Below are 24,880 nucleotides of genomic sequence, written 5' to 3'. Positions count from 1 at the left end.
TGTCCCCGGGGTACAAGGATATTAACTTCCACAGACATCACAGGGGGAGGCCTGCTGTGTTATTTAGCCTACAACACCACACACATCACCCCACTGGTGCACACGCACACACGCACGCACGCAAACACACTAACGCTAAAACACATCATAGTCCCGGGACATCCATCAACATCCTTGTGTCCATTTCTCTTCTTTTTTTTCACTGCCTTTCCTGCTATCTGCCTTCTACCCTTCCCACACATCCGTCCCGCCCGCTCTGCCCCTCGTCTGCTTCACCTACCCACAGTATGTCAGTGGTTCCCACACTTTTCAGGTCCAGACCCAAAAGAGAGACATCTGCCCATATAGTGACCCAGCATAGTGACCCAACTATATAGTGAAAATAGCTATATCTACGTCGAGTATGAGCGCAGAGCGCGCTGCTTTGCGCGGCCCACATTGCAAGCTTGTATACTCGGCTATATTTTCAATACTTCTTAATTATTTATATATATATATATATTTGTATTCATGGGATTTCTTCTTAGATATATATTTGCTTGTGTTTTTTTTTCTTTATAAAAAAAAAAAAGTTTCATACCTATTCTATGACCAGCCGCTTTTCAAGCAGCTTGTAAAAATCATTTGAAATATTAAAGATGGAGTGCCACAATTTTTGTATTTTTCCAGCTTTTCATGTGTCTATGGGGTGACAGTACTTCATTAGACACCCTGGAGTCGTTTTTATGTCCAATGGTGTAATAACTTTGTATTTAGGGTTTCTTCCTGGAGGCTGAACCCTTGACGGTCAAACGGGCCAATGAAGTAAACACGGATAGTGTGACGTAAAGATATTGCACGCACACACGCACCTCCCCCTCTATACATATTTTTTAAATACGACAACCTCTGTGGGCGGAGCTGCCTGCCACATACACAATTACACACGTGTGAACTGAACAGCGCAGCCAGTTTGCTTTTGCTGCTCTGTGTGTGTCTAACTGTGTGGCAGATTTTCAAACAGTAATTTCACACATTACCAGTTCACAGCAGAGCAGACTGTTTTTCGTTAGATTGGAAGCAAGTAAATGTTCACGTCGGGTCCTCAGGAAGGAAACCACAACAAACCAGTCTTATAGCCTACCTGCTCTGCTGTATAGTTGCTCTTGTTGTTTTCAAGGAGTAGGTTGTTCTTTTATAATCACAGTGGTCGGGCTTTGATACAGAGTGTAGTGTCACAGTGTGCATTCTTGTTGGCTGTTGTAGTCAATATGTATGTAGGTCCTAATACTTATACGAGGCTGTAAAGTCAAGAATTAGAAGTATGTTGTTGTGTCGCGCTGGAAGTCATGTTGCCATGTCTGGCTATTACAAGCGACTTGGGCTTGTTTTCATATAAGTAACTTTCAGGGGAGATGTGGTTGACTTGACCAATGGTTCATGTGAAGGACCCTCGATCAGATTAATATGTTGTTAAAAGGATTGGTGTTGTTGAAACGTTTTCATAAATATTCATGGCAATTTCTGTGACTTATTTTTGTGGACCGGGCCGCTTGTTTCTTTAAATCTGGCGACTTTTGCTGAAACTCAATGCAGTCAGATAAAGGACAGTTTTAATGCCAGGGTGCTTAGCTGGAGGAAATCAATAGCCTACAATATATTGTAGGCTAAATGATCTATCAAACTAATTGTTTCTGCTGTTAAACTATGATCGAATTGGATGATGAGCTGAGCTGATTGCGACAATAGGGTCAATATAATTGGAGGAAATAAATAAATGATTATAAAAAATCAGAAAAAACAGATCTGATATGGTATGGATGCATGGATTATATGCCTATACATGGATGGTGGCAGTATAAGTGCATAATGGTGCCTATACGATATCTCAGAAATATTGGAAGTGTTCACTTCTAACATTCACAAAAACATGAGTTTTTGTTACATTACAGACACCAATTTGCCATTTTGTAAACAAAAGGGCAGAGCCATGGGCTGTCCTTTTATAAGGAGGGGGAGGGACTAGGACAAGTGAGTGGTCTTAAAGGAGGAGGTGGAGGGACTGGATTAGGTGGGTGGTGCTATGGTTAAACTCACGCATACCTAATGAACTGGTGGGTGTGTCCACATAAAACCATCATTTTAACAAATACTGTACACTTTTTTGAAAAAATTATACCTCATATACACCTAAATACACCTGATGATCATGTTTAAGTGTGGAAAAAAATCACGGCACTCCATCTTTAAATGTACAGCAGTGAAAGATAATGTGTGTTGTGAACTTGTGACACATGCATATAATATAACAAATGATCCGTGACCTACAAATGGGTCCCGACTCACTGTTTGGGACACAATGACCTATAGTATGTATACTGTATGTATAGAGAATCGCAGTCCCGCCCCCTTGAGAGACCCGGAAAATAATTCCCCGTTCATTTTCCTCCAACTCTTGTCGTGACAAATCATGACAATAAATAAACACAATGTTTTGGGCCAAACAAATAATTAGAAAGAAGAAAAAAACGGCCAATTTACAACACTTTCTTTTGTTGTTTTTCTTCTTTGTAATTATTTGTTTGGTCCAAAATATTGTGTTTGTTGTCATGATTTGTCACGACCCGAGTTGGCTTCGTATGACGCTTAAAAGGTCTTTAAATAAATACTTTTTGAAATGTCTATGGGGAAAATGCATTGGGAATTATTTCCTGGGCCTGGCGTCGTCATCAAAGGGGGCGGGACTGCGACGCTCTATACTGTATGTACTGATCATGTACCTGCAGCTTTGTCCTGTAGGCAGTAGTCTGGGGAGTTCTCAAAGTAGACCAGGTCGTTCTTGGTGGCCTTCCTGAAGGCCTTGTTGGCCACGGTGAAGCCCGTCCCGTCCTGGTTCATGGTCACCTCGATGGCGCCGTTGTACTTCCTCCTCAGGTAGTCGCCCGTCTTGCGGAAGTCGGACATGGCCATCCAGCAGGTCCGCAGGGTGCACGAGCCGCTCACGCCGTGGCATTTACACTCCAGCTTCATGAAACGCTTCACCGCCTGGACACACAGTGCGGGCGGAGAGAAGGGGTGCATGCTTTTGGTTAACATGTCATTGGTTCGATATCTCAAACCCTCACCCTAACCCTAACCTCCCACGGGGCAGCACACCTAAACCTAACCTTAACCCATGTCTAACCAATGACTAGTCTAAACTAAGTATGCACCCCGTTTCTACTGTATGGGCTCCATCTTGCGCCACCCTTATCCCTAAACGTATTTTGTATTTTATATTTTTTACTATTTTGAAAAACATTTTAAAATAGTTCAACTAGCCGATCCACATCGAGACATTGTGAGCTTGTAGATCGGCTATTTGAACTATTTTAAAAGGTTTATTTAAATAGTAAAAAATGACAAAATTAGTTTAGGGATAAGGGTTAAGGGGTGGCGCAAGATATAGCCCTATGTGTGTTTGTGTATTGTGTATTGAGTACAGGAAGAGATGGCCTGGTCAGCCTGCAATGGCTTGCATAAGATCTGGTCATCCCAGCTTAGTCAAATATATTACAAATATTTAGGACAACCGTCGAGACATGGACATTTTCAAAGACATTTGTGAAATTAGTGGTCTTCCTCCTCAACTACTGGTGGACTGTTTGTTGCCCAAGGTTCATGGCACTTTCTCAGACTTATTTGCACACCACGTAAACCCTGTACTTAATTGACTAGTCCCCCAGGGGTCTACTCTATAGAGGCTCCCTCCTGTTTTACCCCTACACTAAAATGCATTGTTTTTGAGGGGCGCTAGCAACGCCTGGCTTTGTGTGTGCCTCCCATGACGTCATGTGTGTGGCCAAGTCTATGAACTTATTTCGGAATAATTTGACTTCACCATCATGCATGATCATCATGATAAAAGGCACCCCTCGCTTACTTCATACGAGTGTGATTTTGTATTTTTTGAATGCAGAAAGTTATAGCCCAGAAAACGAACGTTAATTAGGGATGTCTCGATCACGTTTTTTTGCTCGCGGTCAGATTCCAATCATTTGATTTTGAACACGTTTATGCCATATCACAATAGTACAATATCCCAAATCAGACAATTTCCAGTCATGATATGGATATAATATTGATACTATACTAGGGATGTCGCGATCACGTTTGTTGGCTTCCGATCCGATTCCGATCATTTGAAAATGAGGTGATCGGCGCCCGATTTCCGATCACCCAATAACCCTAATTGAGACTACACACAAGCCCTGTTTATGTGATCACTTATAGGCGGGTACAAAATCAAAACACACTTACTGTTCTGCCACAGCGGTTGTTGTGCAGGTTCATGAGCGCCCGTGCATCTCGGACCGTCCTTTCCTTGGCGTCTATGAAGGCCTTGGCAAACTTTATCCCATAATTGATGTTATCGCTGCAGCCTCCCCAGTCAAACTCTCCCCGCTCGTCGCTAGCCCTGCCACGCTTGTGGGGGTCACAGTTACACGTCTTGAGCTCCCCCTGGCTGCAGGCGCGGGTTAGAGCGTAGACCACACCAGCCGAGGAAATGGCGTACACGAACGCGGCTTCGCGGCTGCCTGGGTGGAGAGAGACAGGACAGAATGATAGAAAAGGAGAGGAGGAAGAGAGAGAATGAATGAGAAAGTCACCCAATGAATAAACTCTTTCATATCATAAGTGACGCCTACTGTACACAGCCATCATACAATGCAATTAGTGTTGTGAAGTTTGCGATGGATCCGTTCGAGGTGATTCGTTCTTTTTCGGGTACGGGAACGGACTCCTGGGGCTCCTGGGGCGCACGCTGGCCTAGTGGTCCAGGCGCATGCCACATATAGGCTCTGGCCTGACAGTGTGTCGCGTGTTTGAGTCCCGTTCATGATGACCTTTAGCTGCATGTCTCTTCTTCCTTCTTTCCTGTCCGTCTTCACTGTAACTATCAATAAAGGCACAAAAGCCTAAAATAAATCTTTAAAAAAAAGTAATCGCTCATCGAGTCATTCCCGTTCCTCCGTGTGGAAATAAGCCTGGTGATGTGAAGTTCAGTAACAATCAGTTGCACAGTCTGGATTAATGTAGTAATTGGACCGGACTATCTGAGAAACCGGAACGAGAAACACTGAACAAATGATTATGTCGTTTGGTTGATCTGTCACGGAATGAGTCGAGTCACTGAAATGAGAGGTTAATTTTTTCCATCGCTAAACGCAATGCATTTCTCAAAGCCGACGCATCCACACGGGAAACCACCCTCACCTCACCTCACTGTATACTGTGTGATCACCATGATTAAACGTGAGTGTGAACTAACCGGGGCGTGATGGTGCAGCTGACGGGGGCATATCAGGCCTGATGCGGAGTAGAGGACAGCTCTGTTTAACCCATTTCCACCGAGACCGATTCTACAAATGTCCTGACAGTTTTCTCAAACATTTTCATGTCAAGGATCCCCAAAAATATATGTAATTGGCCGCCGACCCCCATCTGAAAATGGAAACTGCCCATAGATCCGAAGTCCCGTTAGTCCGAACATGCACTGCTCCCGTGCTTGCGGTTAGGTTTAGGTTTGCTCCCGTGCTTGCGGTTAGGTTTAGGTTAGGGTTAGAGATAGGGATAGTAATTTCGGAACAATGAACCTTCTGACTAATGACACGGCACCTCTGAAAATATGTTGTTCCACATTTCCGCAGACCTACAAGCTCGTAGCACGGTACTCAGTGCCGTGCTGTGAGCTTGTAGATCTGCTATTTTTCAACAGCTAAAGTATGACATAATGCTTAAAACACCAAAAGGGGTTCCCGCCCAGAATGGGTTAAATATTAGCACGGAGATAATCCTCGTGGCGGGGCTCTCCTCCGCTCACATAAATTGTTTAAAGACAGACACAGTGATACCCCATTAATCAGAGCCCCATATGATGTCATGACAGCATTATCTACCACTGCTGTTCTCATCTGCTCTGTTCTTCTGCTCTCTTTTGTTCCCGAGAACATGACTCATATCCACCGCGTTGCCAGAGACGTATATAGTTTGGTCACGCTTCGTTGTAGCACCAGCCACGACCAGTAAAATGGTCCAATGAGTAATAAGGCAGCAAGAGTTTGTGAAGAGGTTTTTTTTTGGGGCCCCGAGACTCGTCCTCAAAGTGCCATCCATAGACTTGGCTTGGGGATTCTAAAGCCTATACCATTGATTGATTGAAATTTGTATTAACAATTTATACAGTCAGGGACGTCGCTGTCTATTTCATTGCCTTATATGCATGATATGTTTGTGCTGGTGCTGGTTGTAGCTATATTGTCCTCCTGGTTTGTGATCCTGCATAAGTCCTCATTTGTGGTTTTGATGGGCCACCATAGCTTCAGGAATCTGTAACACAGCCATTTGTTAACACCCTGAACGCCCAGGGTTATTTAATCCATTAAATCAAAGCGCCCAGCGATTTATAGCAGCGGAGCACTTTTACCGACAGACCGGATGTTATCCCAGATGTGGCTGTAGCAGCTAGATGTAGCCAAAACGCTCTAGAGGCGATCGACAACAATGGGAGGTCTGATTAAATCTACTGCGACTAGCGACGGGACAGCGGTGGGCCGTCTAACACATGATTCCTAGCCTCAGAAACCCAGACGTTTTTATTTCCAGGCAGAAAAAGAAAGTCTGAGTCCACTTCAATTCGGCATAGAGTAGCGCAAACGTTGATCACTCTCTGCTGATTTCTGATCGTCTGCACCTTTGTTAAATTGACGCACACACGCACATACGTACACACACACACTCATCTCTCTCTGTCGCTCTAATTAATTAGTCCCATGTCGCGCAGCTGTGTCTAGATTCTCCCGGCGGATCCTGCCTGGAGCTGCCTATATGCCATAGAAAGCATAGGTGGACCCCAGGCTAATAAACACCTGGCAGCTCATGCGGGTGCCACACAATATAGTTCCCGGAAGTGAGCAGCAAATTCTAGAAGCACAGTGCTGTTGCAGCAGAGACGGTTTGTGATGCACTTTTAAAAGGTCCGAAATGTAAAGAATTAGATTGTAAATTTACATGTAAATGGAATGATCTGAGGTCTACATGAATCACGTGGCAATTTTGCATGTCGTTTTTGCAAGTCTTTCTTTAAATGGCTCTGATTCACACACATGCGAATGACTATGGCCTGCTGAGGTGAAATTTGTATCTTGTTGTGCTGAATGTGTGCATGCGGGTGAAGTCACCCGTCAACTATATCTGCCAGACATAGTAGCCCAACCCCTTGCATCCAGGGAATGGGGATCCTCCCCAACCCCTCCCCATATTTCTGGCAGATATAGTTTAGGGGTGATTTCACCATTCTGCTGAATGCGTGCAGTGCTGTGCAGAATTCGTCACTTAGTTTGCTAGTTTGTAGTCTGTTTGAGTGGCTGTTGTGTCCTCCAGCTCAATAAGAAATCTACAGTTAATGACATCCAAGTGGAGTCAAAATTGGTGCCATGCCATTCGTCCGACAGCCCATTGTTACGAAGTACAGTATCATTGGTCTGACAGCAGCCATTTTAAGTAGTTCTAACCCTAACCTCACACTAAACCTAGACTATTTTGACATCAGAACAGAATAATGGGTTGTCACTAATTGGTAGCCCGGGAGCCCCCATTAAAGTTGACCAAAGTTGGAAAGCAGGAGATGCAAATGTAATAATAATAATGGATCATAGCGCTTTTCTATGCACTACGTGCTTACTCAAAGCGCTTCACAATGGTCCATTCATTCATAGAGGTGAAGCGGCGAACAGTCGACACCAACGTCGTCACTTCCCACATTCACACACCAATAGTGGCGAGCTCACACCGACCAACTCATTGGAGGCAATGTAGGGTTCAGTGTCTTGCCCAAGGACACTTCGTCATAGACAGGAGGAGCCGGGATTCGAGCCGCCGACCCATGGATCATTGGACGATCTGCTCTACCTCCTGAGCCACACCTGCCCAAATGTGCTTTGGCACCGAAACCAAATAAACTTTTGAGTGACTTTTGCTCACTCAATTTATTTCACACGTGTGACCGTGCCCTAATGTTGTGTTCCTTTATTGTCTCCACCAGCCGAAGGCATGGGGGAGAGTATGTTTTGCACTCCGTCCGTCCGTGTGTCCGTCCGTCCGTGTGTCCGTCCGTCCGTGAGCAGCTAATCTCGGCCACCGTTAACCCGGTCGATGCCAAATTTTGCACACACACTCCCTGGATGCCAACCATGAACCTCTGCCCCAAACTTTCCAGAACGGCCTGTTATAGCGCCACCAGGAGGCCGCTTTGTGCAAAACAAGTTTTTGCACAGTACACCTACAGATTGTGTCCAAACATCACGCAAATTGGTACACAGTCTCTCTAGAGCCATTCAACCAAACCGGTCTTTCAGATTTCTCAGACTCCATCCTGATTGGTTAAGATTGGCTTCCAAAATTCACAGGAGTGCTCAGTTTCAAACAAAATGTTGCAAATCATGAACACATCGCGTGATTTCCGTGAAATTGTGCACCCACATTCCCACTAGGCCGAGGACGAAATGCCACATGAACAATTTCAACTCAGCCTCAAGGTGGCGCTATAACTGGCCCAAAAGTGTTTTTACGTCTAACTGCACGGATCTGTGGATAACTTTGTATGCCAACTCCCTAGAGGCCAAGGAAAAACCTTTGCCTGGAATTTTTCACATCTGCTCTTTATAGCGCCACCAGGAGGCCGACATATGTAAAACACATTTTCTATTATTGCTCCTTCACATTTTATCCAAATTTTACGCAAATCGGTACACATGCTCTCCATAGTCATGTGATCAAGACAGGTTTGTTTGATTTCTCATATTCCATCCTGATTGGCCACAATTGCCTCCTACAGTTTTCAGGAGTAGCCCGCTTTGTACAAATCGCCACAACTCCTCAATTTTCTATTATTACTCCTTCAGATTTTATCCAAATTTCACGCAAATCGGTACACATGATCTCCATAGTCATGTGATCAAGACAGGTTTGTTTGATTTCTCATATTCCATCCTGATTGGCCACGATTGGCTCCTACAGTTTTCAGGAGTAGCAAATGGCCACAACTCCTCAACGCAGCGTCCGATTGCGATGAAACTGTGCACGCATATTCCCACTAGGCTGAGGAAGAATCCTGGTGGAGACCTGTGCCGATTGGCACTTTATCTAGTTTTCTCTGTGTTTGTGTTCCAAAAGAAGACTTTGTAGCAACCAATAACCATTAGGAGTAGCAGGACTCCAACACATCAGTGTTCAACATTCCCTGCAGACCCACATGAACCTCACATGGACCAGTGAGCGAGGGTGTGTGTGTGTGTGTGTGTGTGTGTGTGTGTGTGTGTGTGTGTGTGTGTGTGTGTGCGCATCCAAACTGCTTGTTCTTGTGCTCCCAGAGATGTCCCATTTGATTTTTCAAGGTCTGGGGGTGGGGGGTGGGATGGTTTGGGGCGGGTCATCACTCAACCTGTGCTGTTTGTCTGCCGGCGAGAATATCTCTCTAAATATTTACATCTACATTACTGTTTATGCGTCTTTACACACACGCATGTATGCACGCACGCACGCACGCACGCACACACACACACACACACACACACACACACACACACACACACACACACACACACGGCTTGTGTCTCTCTATCTGTATCTGCTACTTGTTGCCATGTATCGTCGGCCGCACACACACACACACACACACACACACATGCTTAGCATGGCTGACAGAGGGACAATAACAACTGCTCAGGGACAGTCAGTGACGTCTGAACTCTGAAGCCCAGATGCTTTGCAGCTTTGCAGAGACTAAACACCTGATTGCTGGATGTTCTGCGATCAGTGTGTATACTCTTCCGCATTCCGCGGCGCAGTAAACCCATTGTGACTTGGAGGCCATGTACTGTATGTAGTATAGCCTATACTACATAGGGCTGTCACCATTACACAGTTAAGTTGACAATTAATTGTCACATGAGAGCAGGAGTGGACCTGGTGAGACGTAGGAGGGGCAGGAGGACAGGAGTCAACCCACAGAGCCTATAGTCCTTCTCCTCCTAGGCCCGGACAGGAGTCAACCCACAGCCTAGAGACGTAGGAGGGGCCCGGACAGGAGTCAACCCACAGCCTAGAGACGTAGGAGGGGCCCGGACAGGAGTCAACCCACAGCCTAGAGACGTAGGAGGGGTCCGGACAGGAGTCAACCCACAGCCTAGAGACGTAGGAGGGGTCCGGACAGGAGTCAACCCACAGAGCCTAGTCCTTCCACGCGCCAGACCTCCCAGTCCAGGCAGAGTAGTTCGGGAGTGGCGGTCTGTGTGGCCCTGGTCTTTCCCTATATTGGGACTGATCGTGGGTAGCTACCTACTGGGACGTAAGTCTGGACTTGTTTACCCTGGCTGGGTCACCTGAGTGAGGGGCATGATGCTGCGAGACCCGAAACCCCCGATGACCATGGGATACATCACTGAGGATATACGTCCCAGGTGCATCCATGCAATGTTTTTTCGTTCTCACACAAATAATTGCGATAAACTATTTAATTGTGTTTTTTGCATTGGACATCGGAACGTAGCAATTTATATTTCTGTTTGCCTTTTATAGGCTTTGTAATCACAAATGGGAGATATGACAAATAACTTAAACATACAAAGACATCACTGACACATTTAATAACTTTTTATATTTATGTATTGATTTACAATGATATAGACATCTTTCAACATGGAAACGATTGACGATTATGCGAAAATAATTGCGATTATTTCAAATAATTTGCGACGATTAGAACCCGCGATTATGTAACAATTGTCACAGGCCTATAGCATGTATAGGCTATACTGTATGACTGTATGACTCCTGCCCTGCTCAAGGGCTGCAGAGCAGACGTCCTCCTTCCTACTTACACCTGCTGCTGCACTCATTTGCTGAGACAGTGAGACATAGATGCGTTATTTATCACTTGGGAGTCAATAATTTATTCACACAATAAACAGTACATGAGGTAAGGGTGTTTTTTGAGGGGCGCCCCTCCGATGCAATTTTTGAGGTTTTAGCTTTTTTGGCTTGAATCAGTGATATTGAACACCCTTTACGTCTGTGTGTTGTTTCGAAAAATATTGAACCAATGGATAGTAGTAAAAAGTGCTTTAAAGAATATAAGGTTTTATTCATTTCCTTAAAATGAACATTTTGGAGTTATAAGGTTTCCTCCCGACAGCAGAGATATATGACAGGATTTTTAATGTTTGTTTGGAGCACTTAAAACGTAAACCGTTTAGCAGCCAGTCCAATGATTGGGCATTATATGACGATGTAAGACGTCATGCTGCCGATATAAATACAGTGGGTGCCCCTCACTTCACACAAGTGTGATTTTGTCCAGGGAGTAAAGAAACCTCATGTGTCCAAAACTGTTACTCTTCAGGATTCAAATAAAAAAAAATGCAAATGTAGCGGATCTATACGAGCTTGTGCATTTTTATGCTTTTGTGTGACGCTGTAGTATAGGGCATTAATTTACAAAAGAAAGTTAGAATATTTTAATTTAAACATCTACTTAACCAGTCCACTTTTCACAGTCAGTTTGCACTCTTCAGGCACAGGCAGACATCAGACAGATATCTCATTTTGTCTTTTTACCAGCAGCTACGTAGTATGTGCTGGTGAGTGCTGTCAAGTGGAAACCTCATACTCATAGTAGCCAATTTGAATTCAATCTAGTCGAACTGACTGATACTAGTCAGATATATTGCTGTCAGGTGAAAACGTTGTATGACCAAAACCATTCCTTTACAAAATATATAATCAAAAATACATCAAATTGTTAAAATAGCCTATCTACAAGCTCACACTGCATCATATTCATATCTTCACACGTTGGGAGCTTGTAGATCTGCTATTTCTTTTTTCTGTGGACCACCACCGCCGCACATATAAAAGCTGCTGGTAATAATATGACGAAAGTCATTGTAAAGTTGCCCGAACGGCCAAGGCTCCAAGAACAGTCAGTAATGCAGTTTAAGGGTCTTTATTTTTCCCCAAAACTCCTCCACCAAAAGTCCAGTCGTACAGAATTGTTCAGTGCAAGAATTATCAATAGCAACCGGTAATACTGGCAACAAAATAAAGGACAAAAAGAGAAACAAATACTTAGGCAACACTCCTTTTAACAAAACCCAAACAGGATGAGAGCTCTCTTCAGGCTGCACCTTGATCACACAAGGCCCTGTAGCTCTCCCTCAGGGATGTTATTTGTGTCAATGCCCACATCCAACTAACTTGTCTGTCCCTGGCACCTGCAGCCTCCCTTAAATAGGAATGGATCCTACCACAGGACATCGAATCAATTAGCAACATTTCTTCTCAAAAATACTTTCAAATAAATACTGCCATGAATAACACCTTGAATAAAAGTAACCTAAACATTCTCAATAATGCATGCAGCGTTACAATAAACAAGTATAAATCAGCATGTAAACTCAATGACATTAATAAGACAGCATAAGAAACACCCCTCTCCTGCATAGTACTTGGCCCCTTCCTAAATCAAGGGAAATGCCACCAGCAGTGCAGGAGAGACAAAGCAAAGAATCAGTGAACAGTTTTCAATACACCAGTTTAAACCATTAGTCCTTGCATGTTATAGAAAGCAGTTTCATGTGTCTTTGTATATAGGGCACGGGTTGCCCCGTGACAGTCATCATTTCTTGTTTCTTTCCTTTTTTGTTTTTCATGAAGTAAAAAAAATATATTAGTAGTTCCTTTCCCCTCCATCAGCTCGGTGGTGTCTCACGTGGCTCAAGTTCGCTTGAGACGGCAGGCCTCCGTCGTGGTCTAGTCCATAAAGTTGTATTATTATAAGGTCTAGTCCATAAAGTTATATTATTATAAGGTCTAGTCCATAAAGTTGTATTATTATAAGGTCTAGTCCATAAAGTTGTATTATTATAAGGTCTAGTCCATAAAGTTATATTATTATAAGGTCTAGTCCATAAAGTTGTATTATTATAAGGTCTAGTCCATAAAGTTGTATTATTATAAGGTCTAGTCCATAAAGTTATATTATTATAAGGTCTAGTCCATAAAGTTGTATTATTATAAGGTCTAGTCCATAAAGTTATATTATTATATGGTCTAGTCCATAAAGTTGTATTATTATAAGGTCTAGTCCATAAAGTTGTATTATTATAAGGTCTAGTCCATAAAGTTATATTATTATAAGGTCTAGTCCATAAAGTTATATTATTATAAGGTCTAGTCCATAAAGTTATATTATTATAAGGTCTAGTCCATAAAGTTATATTATTATAAGGTCTAGTACGCAGTTGTTGTAGGCGAGAGCAGGGCGTGGTTATAAGCACAACCTGTGTAGGATTTAGAATGTTGCCAGTAAGGCACAGTGGAATAAATCCTTCTTAAACCCTGAGATCCCAAGAGAAAACACCTATAGCTGACTCAATGATGACGGTTTGCAGAGAAAACACCTATAGCTGACTCCATGATGACGGTTTGCAGTTGAACTGACTGAATATCCATTCTGCTATTGAACAGTATCTCGTGTATCGCTCAGTTCACAATTCAGACTGTATACGTCTGTCAAAAAGGAAGCATTATGTACACACTGGCAATCAAGATGGAGAGGAAAATATGCGTACATGTGTCTATGTGTTTAGGTTTGTGTGTACTGTGTGTGTGTGTGTGTCTCTCTGTGTGTGTGTGTGTGTGTGTGTGTGTGTGTGTGTGTGTGTGTGTGTGTGTGTGTGTGTGTGTGTGTGTGTGTGTACGCATGCACGTGCCTGTGTGCATATCATCTCTGTCGGGTGGAAGCTTCATATGTCCAAAACTGTTACTTTCCAGGATTCAAATTCCAAAACATCAAAGTAGCAGATCTTCTGTACAAGATCATCTAACTCGCGCCGCGAAGCTGCTACTTTTAATAATTTGGCATGACGCAGCAGTATGATCAAGTAGGGTGTTAATTTACGAGAAAAAACACAAAACAATTAGAATGTGGAGATAGGAGGTTTCAGCCACGATATGTGCACTCGGCGTGCACATGTGAATCTATTACTGAGCACTGGTGTGGAAAAACAAAATGCCGACAAGTCTCTGAGCCCGACGTGTTTATTGACGAGGCACAAGGCTTTACAACAGTCCATTAGTGACTGTAAACACAGAGCGACGGCATACGCAGGTCGTAGGACGAGAGGGGAACCAACACGGGGCGCCGCGTGGGGAAGAAGAGACGTAGAATAAAGGAAGAGAGCGGAGAAAGAGAAGAAGGCATGATAGAAAGGGTGTGGGAGGGAGGAAGGGTGGAACGGCCGGAACGGCCGGAAGGCAAGGAGGGTTTTTGGTCCTCTGTGTCTGTCTGTCTGTCCGTCCGTTCGTCCGTCCATTCATCTGTCTGTGTAAATATCTAATCTCGGACACCGCTGGCCCATTTGGCGTGAAGCTTTTCACGCACCCTCCCATGTAGACCATTGAACAAGCTCTACCCCACATTGTTCAAATCGCTCTGTTCTAGCACCACCATGAGGCAACCCAGCCTGTCGGGGGGGCGCATTTTTTTATTTATACTTGTGAATGCATAAAAACTAAATTATAAAAAACTGTCGGTGGGACAGGCTTTTCACACTAATTGAAAACCTAAGAATTTAATAAATTAAATTCTACTATACTACTCTACTATACTACAACACAGCGTGCGCACATGCACACACACACATGCACACACACACACACACACACACACACACACACACACAGACACAGCAGACTTACTGCGTAGCATGACTCGCCCGAAAACCGTGTGGTCTCGGTCCAGTGTGCTGCAGTTCCAGCGGTGGTGTCTGAACTGGTGCTGACACTCTCTAATCCATTCCTTGGCGCCCTCGCCGATAGACTGCATGATGTCCGGGTGGCGCTGGCACAGCTGCCGCTGCTTGTTCACCAGCCCCGGGATGTTGTCGCAGATGACACGGGCACCCAGGGCACCGATGTACCTGTGGTAAACAGAGCAAGAAGACTGTTTAAACTTTTTATCATGTCATGCCAATTCATTCTCCCCCCCCCCCCCATTCAAACAATAAATGTTTGGTCAAACCATGTGACTTCCATTGAAAATGCATTGGGGGCGGCCATTAAACACGGACAAGACACAAGACAGGTGTCTTTTAGGTGTGAATAGAGGCCATAGAGCAGCTGTGTCCAAAGTGCGACCCGCGGGCCAAATGCGGCTCTAGGTGAATTTTATACGGCCCGCAGCTTCATACCTGAATTGTATTATGAACGGCACACCCAACAGTATGGGACATTTTTACATTAAAGTTTTTTAACCAGAGTATAATTTGTCAGTGTTCCTTGTTCCTTGTATTATTATTTTTTTACCTTGCTTGCTTGGTTTTGGTAATGTGACATATGGCTGAAAACAGGCTGAGATACATTTTTTGTTCACAGCACACACCTGACAAAAGACCATTGATATTTAATATTGATGATGAGATGATGAGAGATGATGAGAATCGTTTTAAATCCTAAATTATGTAGTTGGCCCTTGGGGGCTTTAATATTTTCTATAAAAGGTTTGGACACCCCTGACATAATTATACTGTATATGACATACTTCATCGTACTCCTCGCTGAGAGGTGCCACCCCGTGCCCATGGGAGTACGTGCAGTGAGCCAGTGACAAATATCACCCTCCCTGCCCAGCTTCCCTACAATGTACACGGGCCAATAAGGACCTTTCTCGGCCCCACCCCTCTCCAATTGTTTATATTGTGTTTAGTTTCCAAGATGGTGGGGGGGGGGTGGGGCAGAGGTAAGCGGGTGGGGCCCTTACTGGGCTGCGTTCACACATTCAAGACACCTGTTTGTGTCTGTCTTGTGTCTGTGTTTAATGGCCGCTCCAATGCATTTCCAATGGAAGCCCATATGGTTTGACCAAACATTTTGTTTGAGGGGGGGGGGGGAGGGGGACAGAACACATCCATCAAAGCTGTGTTCAGACACAATTCAGGTGTCAGACACAAGGCAAGTGTCTTGAATGCAGCTCAGTAGTAGCTAGTAGTAGCATGCCACTTGGACACAGGTTCTGATCAGCCTTGGTCAGGTCACCTGGAGGAGAGTGTCTGTTGCAAGACCCAAAACGTCAAGGATTCCAGATAACAACACTGATGATATGGCCATGTGTGCATCAGTCGATGCTTTACTAACTTTACTGATCTACAAGCTCAATGTGTGCCGTTGTAATGCGTTCTGAGTTGCATGGGTAAATTGTTCACAAATGTACTAAAAGGCTGCTAAACTTCTGTGAAGACAATTCTATCTTGAGGGAAACCCAGGCAGGCTTTAGAAAGAATTACTCCACCAGTGACCATATTTTCCTCCTGAAGCACATTGTTGAATTATTTTGCTTTAAAAAGAAGAGATTATTCTGTTCCTTTATAGACTACAGTAAGGCATTTGATACAGTCTGGAGGGATGCCCTTTGGTATAAACTATCTAAAGTAAGCATCAAAGGTAAATTTATGGATATAGTAATGAATATGTATAAAAACGTTAAAACGTGTGTTTTTGTTAATGGCATGAAATCAGATTTCTTTGTAAGTTTAGCTGGAGTAAGACAGGGGGAAAATCTGTCGCCATTACTGTTCTCACTGTTTATCAATGACCTGGAGGATTACCTTATTAACAATGGCTGCCAGTCTATTAATTATGACGACCCACTTATCGATAGCTATTTCCAGCTTTTGGTATTATTATACGCGGACAACACAATTGTCATGTCAAATACAAAGGAGGGATTGCAGAAGGCAATAGACCTGATGTGTGGTTTTTGTGAAAATATTGTCCATAGTTTCAAATACCTTGGAGTTATTATGAACTATAATGGATCATTTAAGATTGCTATCGAAGAATTACACAAGCAGGTCTCACGTGCCATGTACCTCCTTAGTAAATGTAGATCTTTTGATTTACCAGTACATGTTGCTTTGGATCTAGAAAAACTAGAAAAATTACATCTGAAATTTCTCAAGTATATCCTAAAAGTTAAAACAACTACCTGTAGTAATATGGTGTATGGTGAGCTGGGGAGGTACCCAATTTGTATCGCTGTTAAAAAGAGACTTATCGGGTACTGGGCCCGGTTGATCGAAGGAAAAGAGAGTACGACTGTCTGCTTAACCTGTTCAACACAGGTGCCCATGTGTCACCTTGGGTTGCACAGGTGAAGAAAATACTGGATGACTGTGGTATGTCTTACATTTGGTTGGCCCAGAAATTTAATAACATTGACTGGTTGAACAAAGGTTGAAAGACCAGTTTTTGCAAAAGTGGCAAATTGAACTCAATAGTATGACATCATGTGACATCTATGTTTAATACAAACAAGAGTTCAAACTAGAAAAATATCTTCTATGTGAAAACCGTAAGTATAGACAGGCTATTTGCAACCTTAGGCTAAACAACACAAGAATCCCAAAGGTCGTCGGTAGATATAAAGGATTGGAAAGAAATCAGAGGATTTGTAACCTATGTAATGAAGCCAGAATTGGAGATGAGTATCATGTTTTGTTGGAATGTAAGAATACTGACATTATGAATTTCAGGCAAAAATACCTGCCACTTTATTTCTTTACCTACCCTTCTATGTTTAAACTAATTGCATTACTAAAATCTGAAAAACAAAAAGTAATTTATAAATTGGGTGCTTTTCTGAAAAATGTTCTCCCACTGTATAAATAGGGAAAGCCTTACGATATGTCTATGTATATCGTGTTATCTGTAATGTATTGTATACTTTCGATTGTATACTTTTATGAATCTGTGCTCCAAACGACCAAACCATGTGATCATGGTCGTGAGTTAAATAAATGATGATGATGATGATGAGTTTGTAGACGGGGGTCCTACAGGGGTCTGTAGACTACTAGGCCCCTCCTTGCTTTCCCCTCTACACCAAATCCCCCAACATAGCCAATAATATACAAGCTCACAAAGTGTTCTCCATCTCCAAATTCAACATAATGTTTGCCTTATTAGTGTGTTTGCTGCATAGGCAACACACTGTTGTTCTAGGTTTTCTGATTGGACAATATTATGTCCAATCAGACAGGAGTGACATCAAAATATGTAATATTAATGGCAAGGCAGAATTCATCACAGTATTTTCTAGTATAAACCCATTAATTACCATTCTTCGCAGCTTGCGTCAGACGTCAGTGCAATGACAATTTTCTCCAAATTCCAGAATAATATGGACACTAGGATTCACGTGGTTACATTTGCTTCGCACCATATGTGCGCCGTTGCCAGATGATGCCTCTGCATTAAGTGAACTGATCCCAAAACCAGTCTCTAATCACATTAGCTTCATTAAATACCTGTGTGTCAAAATATCAGCAAACAGAGCTCTGCATATGGTACGCGTTGGCTGTGTTTGGGATTGGGACACACATACACACACACACACACACACACACACACACACACACACACACACACATACACACACACACACACACACACACACACAGGTTGAGAAGAGCGTGAAAGAGAGTGGTAGTAACAGTCCACTGTGAGTCAGAGTTCACTACACTTAGCAGTTAAAGGTTCGGGGATAGCAGGGGGTGGAAACCATTTACTCTACTCTCCAAATAAATAAGCACTTAACCTCTCCCCACGAGGCCTGTGTGTGTGTGTGTGTGTGTGTGTGTGTGTGTGTGTGTGTGTGTGTGTGTGTGTGTGTGTGTGTGTGTGTGTGTGTGTGTGTGTGTGTGTGTGTGTGTGCGTGCGTGCGCGTGCGTGCGTGTGTGCGTGTGTGTGTGTGCGTGCGTGTGTATTTAATAGACAGCGAGAACAAGAAAGAGTGCATAAATGTTTCCCAATTGTGCCAGTTTGAGTAGAAATCATGTCATCACAAATCAGGGGCTCAGGGCAAGACGTCAGGGGGGGGCCTCCAATAACCCTGTCAGATTGTTCCTTCACTCACTCACTCACTCACTCACACACACTCTCATTCATCTCACTGACAGTTCACTGCATGCCCACGCTCTTTTAGCCAGATGTAACGCAGTGCAGGCGACATTTACGGCCAGTAGTCGGCCTCCCATTAATGTAAATGAGCTCACTCCAAGATAAATCTCCATCAATGCGACTTCAACACTGTCGGCTTCAGATTTACGTGTGCTGGGTACGACTGGGTGTATTATATACCAATAATACATGCATGAAAGACGCATGATGTGTGAGTGGGACAGTGGGACTCCATAAAGCACGGGCGGGTCAGTCAGGGGAGGTCAGAGTGCATGTAGTTGTGTGGTCATGTTTTACGAGGCTAAAGGATGGGAGACTGCAAGCCCTCCTCTCTCTCTCTCTCTCTCTCTCTCCCCAGAGTGGGATTACAGACGCTGAATATATAAGAGCAGACAGAGTGCTCATCAAAGGAAGAAACCAGGGCAGCAATTCACACTTTATTCTTTGTCTCGTCTGTCTGTCTGTCTGTCTGTCTGTCTGTCTGTCTGTCTGTCTGTCTGTCTGTCTGTCTGTCTGTCTGTCTGTCTGTCTGTCTGTCTGTCTGTCTGTCTGTCTGTCTGTCTGTCTGTCTGTCTGTCTTGAGGGGGTTCCAGGTGGTCCCCAGGGAGAGTTGGTAACCACCAAATGGACCCTTATAGATCCTTAACTCTTGAGAGCGTAAAATGAAACCAAATGGACCCGGGAGTGTCCATTTGGTTTCATTTTACGCTCTCAAGAATTACATTAATTGTTAAACATCTGCATTATTTAATTTACAAGAAGTCTACACAATTCAACGTTTGCCTGTTATCTCTCCTATGGTACCAACATCAATACAGCATGGAATTGTGGACAAAGTCTTGTCCAACGACGACAAAATATTCAAAGTTTTGGGGGCTAAATAAATGTCATCAAATGGTGGTCCTTTGCTCAATTACCCAATAAATGATGGGCCTTGATATGAAAAGGTTTGAAAACCACTGAACTAAATCATCCTCCATTATTGTTATGGTTGAAATGGTATACAGAGGGAGAGGTGAGGGGGCTATACCTTGTAATCCTAATATCAGCGCTGCACAATCTTTCTGGGTCTTTGAAACAATAAACATGCCCATGTGCAGCCACCTGACTGACACATCAGGTGCACTTGTACTTGGTGGTGAAATAATGACTTATGCTTTCCCTATTTGGGCAATTTCACTTGATTAATTACAGTAGGTAGCCCTGAGGCATGTATGTGGATATTTATTATTTCACAAGATCATTTATCAGGAAGATTATAAACATAATATATTTGCCTGTTGCACATTTTTGACATTGTTTAATGGCTCGGGACTCCTTTGTGACTCCCCTAGGGCACCCAAACTTTCAGTTCTGAGAATCACTGTCCAGATACTACTGGACCCTTGGAGAAACTTGATAAACATGCTCCATTAACCCATTAAAACCGTGAAAGCATCTGTGTCATTTAAAAAAATATTTTAACCACTTTAACCATTATTTTATACTTGCATTGCATTGGTATGAAATAAAGGTTAACAAAGCATCCAATGGTACAATACATGCCTAATTGCTTGACCAACTTGAAAGCCATCTTTGAAGGATCTTTGCTAACCTTTTAGACATTAATAGCGTCACCGCACTATGAGCTTGTAGATCTGCTATTTCTGAAAGATCGAGAATATATGTGCAAATCTTTGAATATACCGTATAATGTATCTACCGTATATTGTTTAAAGAGAACATTTTTTACTCAAATATTTGCTTCAGGGGGGCACGGTGAAGAAGTCAGTAGTGCTCCCGGGTTTGATACACCGCCAGGGACGCTGTGGACGCTGGGGGCGTGTTATCTCCTCTGTGTCATCAGTGTCCATACCCTAGGTGCAGGTTGGTGTTGGTGAAAGTGCCTTTCTCTATATGGAGTATGCATGTTCTCCCCATGTCCCCTAGGTACCCTCACAAAAAAACATGCAGTATAATCCAGCATGGTCTCTATACTGCCTCCACCTGGTCAGCTGGGGTACCTGGTGGAGAGGAAAGGAACTGGTTGGAATAACGTGTTCCTTCCACACGTTACGTCCTGTATACCGGGTAAACTTCCCCACTGTCAGGTGAAAATAAGCGGCCTGCTCACTCCTCATGCATTGAAGGAAGCAGCATGAGCTCCGTTTGGGGATCTCCCCATGGCTTGGCAGAGATAGTAGCATTGGCACAAGGAGGTGAAAAAATGGGTTACAAAATCCTGGGATAAAAATGTAAATTAAAAAGAAGGGGAAAAAAAGAAAAAAATAATCTTTGCTTCTGGGGGGTCCCTGGAACAAAATATTTTTAGATGAGGGGGTCGGCAGCCAAATAGCCTACTTGTTTTGAGCAACACTGACATAGAAACGATCACGATTAAAGCAAATAAAATTTAATTAAGTATTAATGATGGTCTAAATTTGTTGGCAACTCGTTTCATCTGATTAGAAGCAAGCAAGAAGGTTAACTAATGGTCTGAGAGCTTATAGCTTAGTTAATAATTTAGCAATATGCTGTTTTTTATTCTCCTATTAGGCTACACGAACCGATAATCGCCCGATAGCCTATTTACTCCTTTGTTCGCACGTTACTGATATTACAAACACAATTCGGCTGTTGTAGGCCTATCACGTTAGTCCAGTGTGATTTTAAAGTAGGGCACTCTGGGTTTAGGAGGGGGTTCCAAATGGACCCTATGTGGTCTGTTGTAGCTCTGATACGAATGGAACCAACATTTGTACAAAGTTATGATCGAGGCCCTCATAACTTTAACACATAAGCTTCTAGAACTTGTATTAATTTCAAGGATAAAATAATCTTTGCTTCTGGGGGGTCCCTAATATTTTTAGATGAGGGGGTCGGCAGCCAAATAGCCTATACTTGTTTTGAGCAACACTGACATATAGAAACATATATGTTTTTCAGAAAACAGTTTTTAGAACAAGAATTGGTAGAATTGGCCTCAGGCTCAGGTCTTAATGCGTTATAATACGTTGTTAAAACACTGTGGTTCTGTGTGACTTCTGAGAAACACGCTGACATGGATTCAGGATTCCAGGGTTCAAACATCCAGCAGGACATCACAAGGAGCTAATAACTTCTTGTTATTTGCCATCTTGTTGAAAAGACATATTGAGTTCCCGTCAAAGCCAATAATGTCCTGCCAAAAACACTTACGTCTCGCACCCCCTTAACGCATTTTAATCTACACAAACTGAACTATTGGACATTCCATCGGCAGCATATACTCGCACGCACACACACACACACACGCACACGCACACGCACACACACACACACACACACACACACACACACACACACACACACACACACACACACACACACACGCACACACACGCAGACACTTCTACTGTAAACATACTCATACACACATGGACATTTTCATGTAGGCTATTGCACGGGGAATGAAATATCTATCCGCATATTTTCACCCCTCACCTATGCTCTAGATGGCTGGTTTTGGGGTATTTTAGTGAAGTCATTGCTCACACTCTCTCTATGTGTGTGTGTGTGTGTGTGTGTGTGTGTGTGTGTGTGTGTGTGTGTGTGTGTGTGTGTGTGTGTGCGTGTGTGTGCGCGCGCGCGCGCGTGTGTTCGTGCGCGTGTGCGCGTTTGGTGGTACCTGGTGAATTAATGACTGTTCTGCTTTGCAGTCTCCAGCTGAGCTGAACACGCGCAGAGCCAACAGCGCCGACATAAATTATATTTATCGCTCTATTATTATTGCTCAATCTGGCAGGCCAACAACTGACAGTGAAGAAAATGCATTTTCGAGCTAAAAATCGGACTGGCATTCACAAACTCGTGTCCCTTTTCCCTTTTCTTGTTAACACTAAATAGCTATATTGTGTTTTTTCTTTAGAAGCCAACTAATCGGTTCTAAATAAAAAATAACTAGGCTACTGTATGCTATTATAGGCCTACATTTATCCAAATATACTGCAATTAGCCAATTACCGTTTGCTCACAAATGTCAACCCAGTAACGTCAAGTGTATCGATTTGTGTAGCCTAATGTTTCACTTTCATGCCAACTTTAATGAATTTTATGGTTCAAATTAAATTAAAACGGAATTGACAATAAACAATATTAAACATAGCCTACCCCTAATAATAATTGGAAAGAAACCAATTATTCTCATACGATTAAAGCAAATAAAATGTAATGAAGGATTAATGATGGTCTAAATTCGTTGGCAACTCGTTTCATCTGATTAGAAGCAAGCAAGAAGGTTAACTAATGGTCTGAGAGCTTATAGCTTAGTTAATAATTTAGCAATATGCTGTTTTTTATTCGCCTATTAGGCTACACGAACCGATAATCGCCCGATAGCCTAATTAATCCTTTGTTCGCACGTTACTGATATTACAAAGTATACAAACACAATTCGGCTGTTGTAGGCCTATCACGTTAGTCCAGTGTGATTTTAAAGTAGGGCACTCGGGGTTTAGGAGGGGGTTCCAAATGGACCCTATGTGGTCTGTTGTAGCTCTGATACGAATGGAACCAACATTTGTACAAAGTTATGATCGAGGCCCTCATAACTTTAACACATAAGCTTCTAGAACTTGTATTAATTTCAAGGACCCCCCTCATAATGAGGCCCTTGAAATTATAAAAGCTCAAGAACCACATGCCATGGCATAGAATATAGATGGTTGTTGGTTCGGTTGTACATTTTGCCATAATATATATAGGCTAATAATAATAGCCAAAAAAAGGCCAAAATAAGAACCCAACGCATCATGAACTCACCACCACGACGAGTCCACGCGGGGCGTCACCACCAGCAGCAGCAGCAGACACGCACAGTAAATCCTGGAGCTGGTCCGTGCAGCACCGGAGCCACCGTGGCACGGAGAGGATGCTGCCCTCCTCCTCCCACTCCTAGAGCCGGTGGAGGTGGTGGGGGTCCCCGTGGGGGTCCCCGCACCGCCGGAGCCCCCCGCCGCTCCGTGGCATGGCCCTGCAGCCCTCCTCACAGTCCTCATCACTCCACGTGAATCCACCGACCGCGCGCTCCTCTGATGAGGAACCGTACTTAGACCGAACATGATGCTTAATTTCTTTGCGGGGTTTTTCTGTTTCCTTTCTTTTCCACCGTATATGGGCGAGTAAAAAAAAAAGGTTTTCAGACGAGGAAGAAAAAAAAATGCATCTCCAACGATTGATGTAACGTGGCCTATTATTAATGATCAGCCGTAGAAGGCCTCCTCATTATCATCACCATCATCCTCATACCGCGGCCGCGCGGCGTCTGGCTGGCTTCCCGTTGCGTTTTTTTTAATCTTTTTTTTGTAACAGACTGTCAAGAGTCTGAGTCGAGGGTGGTGTTCGGTGCCATGTGGACTCACCGCCCGGTCTCTGCTCCCTCCGTGCGCGTAAAGAAGCTCCCCCTCCGCAGCTCCGCTCCGCTCCGCGCCGGGATGGAGATTCACCTGTGGGGGAGAAGACCTATAGTCTCACCTATTGGCGTGCAGGCCAGCCATCTCCGCTGCAAGCAACCATCATTCTGTCTTTCACAATAAACTTTTTGTCCATGCAGTTCAAAAAGGTAGAAAATAGTTCCAAATCAAACTCGGATTGAAAGTGGTATAGACTCGCGGTCTTGCTTGTTCCTTCCTTCCTCACTCTCTCGGCTGCATGCTGCATGCATGCGTCGGGATGCTTGCAGTGGACCGCCTTTATCAGCGCGCAGTGGATACAGTCACAGCCAGGCAGGCGTTCAACTGGCGTGTGTGTGAGTATGAGAGAGAGAGAGAGAGAGAGAGAGAGTGGTGTGTGGGTGGTTGGCTGACGCGCACGTGTGTGTGTGCGTGCG

General features: G+C 43.6%; 1 protein-coding gene across 1 annotated transcript in view; it reads right to left on the bottom strand.

Annotated features, from left to right (window-relative positions):
- wnt2bb (wingless-type MMTV integration site family, member 2Bb) overlaps positions 1–24,500 on the bottom strand; it is a 27,287-nt gene extending 2,787 nt beyond the window's left edge. The window contains exons 1-4 of the mRNA XM_083769970.1: positions 23,815–24,500; positions 14,779–14,999; positions 4,279–4,556; positions 2,760–3,024 (exon numbers count right to left, since the gene is read on the bottom strand). Coding sequence (XP_083626096.1) covers positions 2,760–3,024; positions 4,279–4,556; positions 14,779–14,999; positions 23,815–24,113 — 1,063 coding nt within the window. The 5' untranslated portion in view covers positions 24,114–24,500. The remainder of the gene's footprint in view (positions 1–2,759; positions 3,025–4,278; positions 4,557–14,778; positions 15,000–23,814) is intronic.
- Positions 24,501–24,880: the final 380 nt, after the last annotated feature.

The sequence above is a fragment of the Protomyctophum parallelum genome (assembly GCF_964188405.1).
Source record: "Protomyctophum parallelum genome assembly, chromosome: 7".
NCBI lineage: Eukaryota > Metazoa > Chordata > Actinopteri > Myctophiformes > Myctophidae > Protomyctophum > Protomyctophum parallelum.
The sequence above is the reverse complement of the archived record's forward strand: the minus strand, read 5'-3'. Positions and strand labels throughout refer to the sequence as shown.